The sequence below is a fragment of the Anabas testudineus genome, chromosome 3 (assembly GCF_900324465.2).
Source record: "Anabas testudineus chromosome 3, fAnaTes1.2, whole genome shotgun sequence".
In the NCBI taxonomy this organism is placed as follows: Eukaryota; Metazoa; Chordata; class Actinopteri; order Anabantiformes; family Anabantidae; genus Anabas; species Anabas testudineus.
In genome coordinates this window covers 23,236,407-23,249,378 of record NC_046612.1, presented here as the reverse complement: position 1 = coordinate 23,249,378, position 12,972 = coordinate 23,236,407, and the positions used below count along the sequence as shown (strand labels likewise).

The following is a 12,972-nucleotide window of genomic DNA, read 5'->3' as shown; positions in this document are numbered from 1 at the left end:
GGAGAGTTGGAGCAAACACACAGATCAATAATATTCTGAGCCTCAAGGAGAAAATACGTTAAGTAAAAGCTTTTTACTGGATGGGTCTGGGCAGGGATGCTAGAGAGAGTGAGGGATGTGCTGTGTGTTCTGAAACATGTCCTGAGGGAGGATAAGAAACAAACTGCTGTGTAATGCTGCTTAGTACACATGTGTGTTAAACAAAGTCTCAAAAAAATGAACAGATGGACTAGATTTTGTGTGGTTGGTGCTGAAGCAGCCACAGGGAACTGGGATGCTCGTGCTGCAGTATGACAAACTGAGATGCTGCAACATTAGAGTGCAAATTGTTGCAGAGATCAATGGAAACAGTTTCCTAATCAAGCGAGGTCAAAAGGTCTCTTTTTTTTTTTAAGCACAGAGTTTTGGTTCAAAACAGATCAGCTCCTCCCGATTCCAAAAAGAGCGAAGCTTTTCCTTTCCAACTCAATTCGAGGACTTGCCTAGACACCAGCTGTGGCTGGTTCCCAGGTGAAACCGACTGCAGACAGAAGTCACAGCGGGAGGGGTTATAAAGTATTTTGGGTGCTCCGAGAAAGCCAAACAAACTTCTCTCGAGTTTACGAAGGCAGGGGTAATGAGATGAAAGGAGCAAGAGAGGTGTGATTAGGAGATGATAGTGAGAGAAATCAGGGGTGGAGGAGGACGGTCGCGGTGCTCAGAGAAGAAAAGAGGGAGGGAGGAAGGGGTTGCAGATGTGGAGAAGATGTGAAAACATGTAGATGGGGCTAATGAGAGGCAAGCTGGGAGCGTGTGATGGGCAAAGATCAGGGCGAGAGCTGCAAGAGAGCCAAGGAGGGTTAGCTGGGTGCAAAATATCCACAGGTCTTTACCCCGACTCATAAATCATCCAGCGTGACAGAGACACAAAGGCTTGGCTCGATGCAGGGCTGTCAGCCGTCTTTTGAGCCGTTAATCACACAGATCTGCGAAGGGCAAGATCTCTTAACGTTGGAGGAGACGCCCGGCAGCAACAAATGAGCCCCACGCTGTGACTCCCACGCAACCGCACACCTCTTAAGCCCCGCCAGTGTCGTGATCCACCTGCAATCACCCTGCAGCAAATACCAGGCGCTCCCCTGTGCGGGCAGCCACATTATCTGTGTGAGACACAGAGAGACAGAGGCAGAGAGAGAGAGAGAGGGTGAGAGAAGGCCAGGGGAAAAAATGAATAAAAGGGGGCAAGAACCTGTGTGTGTGTGTGTGTGTGTGTGTGTGTGTGTGTGTGTGTGTGTGTGTGTGTGTGTGTGTGCTCCGTGAACTCTATACTGATGAGAGAGGTGGCGTTGAGATATGACAGCTCTCACTTGTTCTGAAGCCTGCCCTCAGAGTAAGCCCTGCAAGAAATAGAGAGATCACTCTCACTTTCTCTCTCGGTCCACACACAACACACACTTAGATGGAACTCTGTTAAGATGTGATTAGGCTGACTGTCAGTTGTGAGGGGTCCTATCAAGGTTCACTACACGCCAAGCGCACACGAACCACCGCCTAAGCCAGGCTGCCTGACAGTCGGCTAGTGGAGGAATGTCGAAGCTGGAAATAACAGCCGGCCCTGACTTACCACTGGACCGACAACCGCTGGTGCTTTGCCAACTGGAAAAAAAAACAACAAAAGATGGACCTGGAGAGTATGTTGAAAACAGGAAAGAAATACCTGCATCGATCAGTCTGGGTAGCGAAGGTATTAAGAGAGACAGGCCAATTTTGGAGTTGACAGACCAGGGCATCTAGTTTGGCTCAGTGTGCACATTGTGTACCCTCTTGCCAAAAAGGGTGAAGCGGTGCACTTGTTCTGCTTTAGAAAATATTTCTTACAGAGAAGCGTGGGTACATGAATGCTTCCGGGTCGTCCTTTGATTGTTCTTGTGAACACAGCACGTCAGCAACACATGGAGGATATTTTAATACCCGTGGCACAAACGTCCACTTAGCAAACAGATTTATCAGTGAACGCATCAGCAGCTTAAATAAATAACTAAGCAAATACTAGAATGATTGAAATTCTGATTGTTGTTGTGAAATGATCTCTTTCGGAAAGTAAACAAATATCCGAGCCAGCTTTTAGAGCGCTTTGCATGAGCTGCAGACACGTTTGTGGTGCTACTAAAAATGTGTTGGGTTCATCGTGGTTACGGATCCAAAATAAAAATACCCCTCGGTTTCTGTCTCTTTCTTTGGGGCTTGGTCTCTTTATGTCTCGGCCGCAGTAATGCTTGATGTGGCTCCCCATGCTAAGATAATCAAAATATGTTATTATGAACCAATATGGACGGGGGGAAATTGAGTCCCATCTGGAGCTGAAAGCAGGATGGAGGAATAGAAATTCTCACATCAGCTCAGCAGTAAAATTGCTGCCCCACTGAGAGGTAGACATCATAAGCTGGGATGTAGGGACATACATATGTATTGCACTAACACTCTCTTGCACATAACACACTTGCAAATGCATGAAGTCAACCAACAAACACAGGCGTGCATCCGAGAGAGGATGCACAACGCGCATGCTCTCAGCCCACACACATTCAAGCACAATAAATATATACCTTCACATCCAGCGTGATGCTCAGAACATGTCGTGTCTGTGTATGTTAGACATCATATCTGTGTATATGTGTGTAGTCCCCAGCTTGTGGCATCTGGCTCGCAGCACGCTGGTAAACAGCACGCAGCCGAGACAATGAGGGGACTCTGGGCTCCGTGATTCATGCAGACGGGTTGATTAAAGAGCAATCGCAGCCCCCACGGTGCGAGAAAGGGTGGCATAATCACCGTAAGAAAAACACTGGTAGCATAAATCTCGGCTCGCTGCGAGCTATGAAAGTTCTGAGGGGGACGGGGAGTTATGGAAAAGTGTAAAGTTGCCAAAGAGGGCCAATGATAGCGCAGGCAGATTCCAACTGAGCGGCCAGACAAATAGTGGCCGATGAGAATCCAGCTGAGTCTAATGATTCACAGTTTAGCATACAAGGAAAAAACTAATGCTAATAACTAATTAACTAACTAATGACAGGGTTTTTTTATTCTCTTTTTATGTATTTGAAAATAAAGAGATTTATCAGCTCACTCTGTAGTTTACTGTCCCTTTACTGAGCATTTTAGTAGCTTTAAGCCCATTGTTTTGGTTTTACAGCCTGAAAATATGTTTTCAGGTACTTCAGGCAGTGGTAAAATATATATGTATATATTATTCTACAGAAAGTAAGTACTGTAACAAGCTGGGGGAGCATTAAATTGTAAAAACACTGGAGACTAAAGTCAGTTCCAGTAAGTTCTTTACGTTCACCAGCCTGTCTCAAACTTTACCATCAGGTTTCACAGTAAATCTAAACAGTAAAGGTGCAGCTAAAGGATGCGAATATACTTAGACATACTTAGATCCTCTATGATTATAACTGTTCATATCGGGAGCCATATTCAATTCATAATTATATTATTTTGTTTCAAAAAGTACAAACGTACTCGACACAGTAAAATAAGCATTTTATGGATTTCTTCTGTGAGACAGAACAGATTCATTGTAGTTGTTTTGGGTTTTTTTAGCTAATTAGCTACAGAGCTGAGCAGAGCGGATATGATGAGCTTCTCTCAACAGCTGATTGGTTTAACGGAATAAATGAATCTGTGCTGTGAGTGGGAAAGAATGATTTTGTTTATGGGATACAAAAAGTGAATTTCACGTCAGCCCTAGAGACATTTGTCTGCACTAAACACATCTGTGCACTTGAGCCATCTCAGCTGAACCAAAAACATTATTCTTTCTGTATAAAGAAGGACTCAACATAAAGAAAGGTTGGATTCATTATTGGTGTGTTAACGGGTAAAAAATCCAAAGGTCATAGTTATTTCATAGAAAGGTGATTTTTTTTTAGGTGTCGAAGTTGAATAGAGCCATTTTTTTCAACATCAGTAAAGGTAGAAACCTCACATAGTAATACACGTATGAGAACATTTTCAACCACTCACTGGGAGAGAATCAGATGGTTAAAAATAAGGACGCTGGATGCAGTGGAGCATGAATAATCTCAATTTATCTCTTGATTTCTGTTACACTCGCTTTGCAAAGGGTGCGTTTGTAAATGTGAGTCAAGTGAAGCCTTGAGGGCATGTGAGAGAGGTATCACATTACAATAGTAGATACTGTAAAAAGTGACTGTGTCATCGCCTCTCTGACGTCCACCGGTCAAACCTCAGAGCTGCATTCTGACCAGACTTTTGTGGAGAACACGCCTACGCTTTCCTCTCTCAACAAGCAAAACCTCTATCCGCTATCTAGACTGCACCCAGGCTCATCCTACAACCATCCTCTTCTCCCCCTCTTCACCTCCGTCTTCTCTCCCCCAGACCTCCAGACGTTTACTATTCCTCTCATTGTGGCTGTAGTCATTAGAGGTAAGGAAAGAACAGGCACATAGATGATCAAACTGTATTACCGTAACTATACAGGAGAGACAGGAATGGCCACTTACAAAGTGGTTCACAAATAGACATGTTTTCATAGTGTTTACATGAATGGAATGCACAGGAAAAATGTGTCCAGGTGTGGACATATATATATATATGTGTGAAGGAACAAGTGCAGCAGACGAAGATCATCGATTACTAATGCGCCATATAAAATCTCATAATGTTGATCCAAAGGGTGATTGGCACAATCCTATGGTATATTCAGACAGAAATAACAAGACACAGATCCACTGTACACCTGACAAAATGTAAATTATACATTATGAACCATAATAACTTAAATAAAGGTGTATGAGACCGGACACCTTTAAATATACATCATATAGGCGAGCTAAAATCGCTGTTGTCCTTTCCTGTCCTTGTGATGGCTTGTGGTATTTTATGGGCTTCAACGGGAGAACAAAATGACAACATATATATATATATTGTGTCCATGATTCTTCTGATGTTCTGTGATGCTCTTTTGCACTCTCTTGCTTTCAAGTTCCCACATAATTAATGACTCAACAACACTGCTTGGGCAGGTGAGCGTCAGCAGCCACATCGCCTTCTTCAACAAAGAAAAGTCACTGCAAGTAGAAACTTGCTTTTACTTCTTTTCAAAACTGAATAATCAAGTACTCCAGGAAGAAAACACATTGTTAAGCACAGCTCTGTGTGTTGTGTGAGTAATTATCCCCAAATGGCCTCTGTGGTGTTGTTTTCTTCAAAGGCCAGAAGCCACTGACTCAGACGTAGAGGTGTCGGAGCTCTACGGCCTCTTGCTGGAGCAGGACTTGCAGCACTGCTGTCCATAGAACTTGTGGTTACAAACACCGTGCTGGGGAACCAAGTGGCACCAGCTGAAATGGTCCATGCAGCGTTCATCTGCTGAGAAAAAAACAGAAAAAAGCATTTAGCAACAGTCTGGTATCACACAAACATATTCACTTAAGTCCAACTGTCTGTCCTTTAACTATGGCAAGACACAGGCAAGACATAACCAAGTCATGTAACTCTGTCTTTTTACCTTTTATTGTAAATCCAGCATCTGTGACCCTGCTGGGGCGTAGTGCTGGAGCAGGAAGGGCGGCGGAACAGAAGTGAGTGTTGCACGCCCTGGAAGTGATGGGCCTCTGATGGGGCAGGCAGCCAGATGCAGGGTGACCTTGCCGGAGACACTGGATGGATCGAGTCTGGACCCCTCCACCGCAGGACACAGAGCACTGAGATAGAGGAGAAACAGCAGAGAGGAACATATGAAAGACAGAATGAGAAGGAGAGAAACAGGGGTGAAGGAAGGTGTGCACAGATATAAATAGGAGTAGGGGATCAGAAGAATAAGGAATCCGCGGAGGGAGGTGAATGGATGGAGGAAAACTCCATAGCGACACATGGAACAGATGAAGAAAACAAACATGCCCTGCAGCGAGCTGTCAGGAGATATCTTGTCTGGTGGAAACATACAGGAATCACAGGCTGCAGAATCGGCTTGTGCTATAAGAGGCGCTTAAGATTTATTGCATAATGGATGCTAGAACACCTACACAAGCTGCCCCGAAAGGCTCTGCAACAGACTGGAGCTTCTGGGTAGCATCTGAGGCTCATTCCACCTCCAAATAAGCTAGGTCTGCCGACTACTACTACCTCCCAGGGTTTTTGAGGAAACAGAGATACTGAAACAGAGTACACACTCATGGTCATGTGCCTTGTATTGATTAGTTTTGGCCCAGACTCTGCGCTGCCATCCTCATGTCACGGGCCTCCCAGAGACTACGGCCTGGTAAACAAAAATCAATGAAGTGAGAGACGGTGAGGTGCAAAATAAATGTTGTGAATCTGAGGAACACTGAGGATTTGTTATTGCCCACACAATGGAATGATTTTACTTCTGAAGAATACTGACTCTACTGTCAGCGGGACTAAATATATTTTGCCATTTCTCCATTTCCCCTATTTCCTGACCTCATTAGGAACAATTTTATTCTATGAGGAACATTAAAAATAATAGTGCCTGCTACTATTATTACCATTTAAAATGCCTGTGTATCCAGTGTGCATCCTTTCTAATAGTAAGGACCATGGACAAGTATCACTGACAGACTACTATAGTTAGCTATGGTAGTTAATAAGCTGACATTAGCTGGTTGGAAATGCTGTCAGCTTGCCAGAAGTTTAACATTTCCAGCTAATTTAAAACAAGTCTGAAGCAAGAATTTTGTCAAAATATGTCCTAAATATGTTCTTGATTGATTATATATTATTTATACACTGTATGCTGCTAGAGTTTGGAAAAAAACAAATCCATGCCAACCTTGTTATCAAGGCATAATTAGACAGTCACTGTGTAGGGACAGGTTCCCGGGGTTTAGCAAATAGCCAATTGCTGCTGTACATACTTCATATTTACTATGTGTTGTAATCTTACAGTTAAGTAGAAAAGTTGATTCTTTAGTAATAGTTTGGCAAAAGAGACTTGGCCATGTTGCTTTCTTCATTTCTGCCTTAGTTAATAGTTGAGGAACAAGGCAGTTGATAGACTTTGAGTTTAGATTTGCACTTTAAGTTTGAACTGATTTCAGGCATCTTCCCAGACACCAGAAAAAAAAGTACTTTCTGGCGCTGCCCATGTCAGGACTGATGCAAGTGCTGTGACAGATACAGATATAATAACAAATTCTAGTGTCAGCATCCAGTTACGTGTTACATGCCTTGGGATCTAATTTTCTACTAAATATCCATGAAGCGTGGTCCACAATTGACATAAAATGATTCTTTGTAGCTTTTGGCACTATGATTTGAAGACATCACAGATGTCATCATAGTGTGTCACATGTGGGAGAAAAGCTCTAGATTGGAAGACTTTCAGCTGGAGCATACACGCAGCACTCAAAGTCTCTCAGTGAGACAGTTGTTGGATCAAAGCATGAGTAAATATACCTGCTGCCAGGGAGAGGCGTACCAGCCTAAGACCAGAGCACTGGAAGTTGTTCTGCCAGAGAAGACTCGGGGGAGCTCTGGGCAAGGGCCGCGGTTGCAGCCCTGCTGGAGATCCACCAAAGGTTTAGCCATATTTCTGCACCTCCGTAAGGGGAACTCCACATACCTAAGGGGGACAGAGGACAGGCTGTCTGCTTAAAACAACTGTTCCTACAGAGCTTATTATTTTGGAAACATAGAAATTCGGTCTCAGAGGAAATGTGGGGTCAGCTGTGTACAATTTATTCCAGAATGATGGATGCACTTAAAGGCGCATACCCTCCTTGGGAGTCTGTCTCTCCACAGCGAAGCTCTCTCTTCTGGATGCCTGAACCACAAGACCTGGAGCACTGAAACACAGAGCAGGCAGACGAGGAACTGTGTCAAAGTGTGTGGTGTAATGCAGAGGGTTTCCATAGCAGCAGACGCCACAAGGTCACTTATCATTGTAGTAATAGAGCCAAAATGCTAAATAAGTGCTTTACACTAAGAGTCATTGCAGTCATTATATTTAATGTGCAGGCAGTGTATACTTTAGGTACATGCAAGGTTGTGTACAAATCCAAACCACAGTGTATTGCAGGAGGAAGTAGCTTCACTGTGTTTTATCTTGCTAGTCCTGTGTTGAAAGCCTGACCTTTACACTGACCGTTATCTGTAAATATTCACCAACATGAGCTACTAGTGTGCAATTGAGCGCTCCCACTTCTCTCACTTAAATTACTGTACACTGTGCAACATCAAGCAAAGTAAAAATTCCCTTATTTTTTAGAAATCTTTTCATATTATTAATAAAACACAGTATTTATTAAAACATATATTTTCATCTTGCAGCACAAAACATCAACCACAACAAAAAACAACACTAATTGTAAAAGAAATATGAAAGGAAGCTGAGAGGTAATTTTAAGGTCATGCTATAAGATAAAAATACCAATTACAGTTTTACAGAGCCCAAGATGTCTTCAAAATATGGGTGTAATGATTCTCCAAATCCATGGTTTAGCACAGACCTCAGTTATTGTTTTTTGGTTCCCGGTTTTATTAAATCACAAACAATCTGGAAAGCTAAGGCTCTGAACCCAATAGCATTTAGTGTTCATCCACTTTCAAACTACGGATGACCTACTGTACACTCTGTACCACGCTTGAACAGCTCACAACACAGATGACCTACACTCTGTACTATCCCTGAGTGCCTGGCCACAGCTGAAGCTGACGAATCAAGTGATAGGTCGTCTTGCAACGAGAATTTCTGGGATATTATATTCTCTAGACTTCACAGGTGTCGGGGAGCCTTAATATTATATGTGAAAGGTACAATGCCGGTGACAGCCAGTTGGTGGTGGTTAGGAGACATTTGTGTCACCATTTAAGCATCAGTTTCAGAGCCATTGCAGCCCTTGGTAAAAAAGTTTGTTTTGTCAAACCAAGAGTCTGAACCCTACAGATATTTTATTTTTGTTATCGGTTCATGAAATCACACACAAGCTGCTTAAAAGTCAGAGTTTCAGTTATCTTCATTCCACAGGTTATTTAGAAAAATGTGCTGTAATTGAATTCTTCATATTCAGTCACTCTCCTCAACCTGCCTTATCTTCCAGTCAGCTTATAATTTCCAACATTTGCCAGCTGGCCTTTCAAAATGTTTAGTGCACCGATGTGCACCGATGTGAAGTTTTTTTTCCAGTCCAGATGAAGCGAGAGACTTGATGTTGCATTACAGTACATTCTGCTGACTGTGAAGCTGCTCTCTTTTTCCCTGATTCCCTGGTTGTTAAACATTTTTTGAAAAACGGGAGCACTGGAAAGAAGCCTTTGTTTTCTAAATGTTGAGGGACTGAAATCAAAGCTTGATGTTTATTCAAATTAAGCAGCAATTCTTAAATGCACTGGGAATTTTTCAAAGTCATGTATTGTCTTCTACATTTCGAGTAAAGCATACACACCACCAAGCTACACAATGTACTCAAAAATATGAGGTTCTTCACCAAAAGCTGTTTCTTTGAAATGATTTGAAATGCTTCAGGATGGAAAGTCAGAAAAACAATTTTACTTCTATTGGTTCTGCTCCCCCAGTTTCATGTCTCTGTTCTCCTACCTCTCCCCAGGGAGTCGGGATCCATTGCAGTCTTTCATTTTTGGGGCAACGCCGCAGGACACAGGTCTCTTGGGCTTTAGGCCTGTGGTGCTGTCTGCACATGCTGTCGGGCACCACCACTGCTTTGGCTCCAGGATCAGTGCTGCTGCAAAATACACTCCTCTTCCTCAGTCCACGTCCACAGGTCTTAGAGCACTGTGAATTGATAGAGAGGAAATAAGTCACCATCAAGCTTAAGTCAAAGGCGTTAAATGATTCAATGAGAAAAGGTTTATGACACACAGATTGAATCATACATGTATGCTCATACTCTTTCACGTGTGACTTTATTGTAATTATATCAACCCTCAGCTTCCATTGCATTTAAGCACTAGGTCATATTATTAACAGAGGTTTAATCCTTGGCACAGACACTGTAAGTATATTTGCAAGACAACACATGGCAGACAAGAAAATGGAAGGTCACCGGCTTGATGACAGCCCGGTATGGTCTAACATTAAATTCAATAAACAAATAACTCAGGGGATGAATGTGATCTCAACCCATCAAAGTCTCCACCAAAGGCAGACAGTACGGCTGTAAACTCCACATGAACTGCACAGAGATGGACAACAGAGTCAAACTGCTCCGCTGGGACTGACGACCACAGCCATCAGGGCAGTTTATGCGACAACACTGAATTAATTTATTAGACAAAAGACACATACACATCTGTGCATAGCCATTTACATACACAGCCATGCACATACACACGTCCCAGTAGTCCTTTAGTCACTGAAAGGTCCGATTGATCTTTTTCAGGGAGAGTGGCCTTGTCTCTGCATGACCGCCAACTGAACTCGTACTGATGTTACAAAATAGTCCATGAGCACAACAGGAGTGTCCTAAAGAATGATTGCTGAATGACATCTCAGTGTCCAGACTGTGCAGGTCATATCAGTTAATCATTCAATAGGGTTTGACAAACTATCAGATCTGCTGCCAGGCTATCAATATTGTATACATGAGCAAATAAATGCCCTGTCTAGTGTGAAGTGCACTGAGGTTACAGAGGAACAGGGCAAAGCCTTAAAGTCATAGTTGGTTAACAGCCACAGGATTAAATAGCTCAATCAAAAGGGCGACTTTGGAAAAAATATATTTGCATTTGTCATCCAAGAGAATTTAAAGCAGACAATGATTAGTTATGTTCACTCTTGTGTGGCTGTTTTGTGATTCATGGGTGTATTTGGTTACTAAATACCAGCAGAGTTCATTCTGTTTCAGATCGTGCAAATTTTTTGAGAATGACGCAGATAAAAGAAGAACAACTGGCAGGTATCGCTGGATAAAAGTTGTGTTTTCCGTTTTCCTGATTTTTTTTTACTATTTTCCATATGACCAACAGAGGGCAGCAGAGTCTTTGTTTCAGAAACTCAGGGAGCGTGTGCGTATGTGTGCATGTGTGTCTCATGTCCTGTCATGCAGATGCTAAGCATGTTACTGTGTTTTAACTTAGGGTTGCTTATGCTCTACATGAAAGTGCAGACATAACCTGTACATACTGACAGTAAAGATACTTAGTACTATTATAAGTATTTATCATGACGATTAAAAATTGTTTTTCTCTCCAAACACACCTCTGCAGCTTCCTGTTCCTTGAAACTCTAATATGAACATCATATTTACAGCCAGAGGTCAAATTATATGATTTTAATTAGTGTACACTATAATTCATATTAGAGATTATTTTTATATTAAAGTTCATCTGTGCATTAACACCTAATCAGTCTTACTCCATTTAGTGACAATCAAACTCCAGACTTCCATTAGTTATATTCTGTAAGGTCTTAAACCTTACACCTTTAATACATGTCCTTTGATATCTTTCATATGACCTGATTTGGCGGTAGGTGGACATGTCATTCCTGTCATTTGCTTTCCTGCACTGGCTATTAAGAAAGAAACACCCTCCTGAACGTGCAAGGCGTAGTGTGTGCAGGTTGTAAGGAAGCAGTTATGCTGTTATGTGTGTGCTTTTCAGGGACAGTACAGAGGTCATCTGTGTTTAGAAGTGATTACTACTGAGGGTCCAACATCTTCCTGAGATGACTTATTTTAGCATGGAATGGCTGTAGTGTACTTATTCATTACTAGGACAATAGCTGAAATTGACATCCTGTGTCAACAAAAAGGTGACTCTCTGAAGCTGAACTGTGTTTGATAAGTGACGTTTTACTTAATGCTGACACTAAATAAAAAATCTGGGGATTACCAATGTCACTAAGGATCCTCCTTTAAGATCCATGAAACCATTGGTTGGCAAACCAACCTGTAGTTGTTGAGATATTTTAGTGGTGAACCACAATTACCCTCCCAGCGATTTCAAATGCTACCGCAAACACACCTGTGACCATGATCCAGTACTCCACTCAGGTGGGCAGGCCTGGGTGTGGCAGGGTTGGAGCTGGGCAGGGGAGATGACGGGGCAGAGGGAGTGTGCCACCACCTCCTCCCTCTGGTAGGTCACCTTCCTCAGGCAGCGCAGAATCCTTGTCTGCTGACCTCCTCCACATGAGCGACTGCAGGACCCCCAGTCTCCTGTCGCCCAACTGTGAAGAGAAATTGAGAGAGAGACAGTTAATTAGGAGACTTAAGAAAGCACAGAGGGTTTATCAGTCATACGTAAATCACTGTAGGTGTAAGTAAATTAAATGCTAAATTGTATATGCAGGGTTTTTTTCACAGATGGAGCTAAACTCTTATGAGGACATAACGTCTCAACTCTAATCTGGTGCTCTTATATTGAGCCCAGTGAGTACCACTGAGTACTATCTCTCTTATTATTAAGTGGTTAAAAGCTCCAAATACTGAAGTAACTGGGTTTTTCTTGCTTTTTGATGAAAGCCTAGACCTATTGCTTTTAAAATAGTCATCGCACATTGATCTTTATCACTGTACAAAATGGTAGTTAAAGGCAGAAAAAGAAAATACACAGGCCAAAATATATGACCATATCCATCCATCTCCCTCCATACTGTTCCTATCTGAAAATAAACATGAAACCCATATTGTGCATACAACTCTACATTACAGCTTGCCCACGTCTCCAGGGCCAACTGCAATATAAAACATACTGTACAATAAGGACAAAGGCAGTTGTGGGTTATAATTCCTCACTTCTCTCTTCTGTCCTCTCTTGTCTTTTCATTCCTTTCTGTCTGTTCACTCTTCACCTTTACTCTCTCCCTTTATTTCTAATCCCCAGTCTTTTTATCTGCTGTTTGTTGCCTTTCCTGTTCTCTCCTCTGCTTTAGTTCCTTTGAAACCCTGCTTCGCCACTGATGAAAGCCTACTGCTGCTTCGAAAATAGCTTCTGTCTTGGCATTGGGGCTGAAGGGGGAGATTACAGCAAATGAGTGGTCTG

The 12,972-nt window shown here is 42.5% G+C and overlaps 1 protein-coding gene across 1 annotated transcript in view; it reads right to left on the bottom strand.

Annotated features, from left to right (window-relative positions):
• Window positions 1-4,951: 4,951 nt before the first annotated feature.
• Window positions 4,952-12,972, bottom strand: part of adamts18 (ADAM metallopeptidase with thrombospondin type 1 motif, 18) — a 45,090-nt gene continuing 37,069 nt past the window's right edge. Inside the window, 6 exon segments of the mRNA XM_026378585.1 lie at window positions 4,952-5,373; window positions 5,549-5,711; window positions 7,426-7,591; window positions 7,744-7,814; window positions 9,566-9,760; window positions 11,953-12,157. Of these exon segments, the coding sequence (XP_026234370.1) occupies window positions 5,258-5,373; window positions 5,549-5,711; window positions 7,426-7,591; window positions 7,744-7,814; window positions 9,566-9,760; window positions 11,953-12,157 (916 nt within the window). The 3' untranslated portion in view covers window positions 4,952-5,257.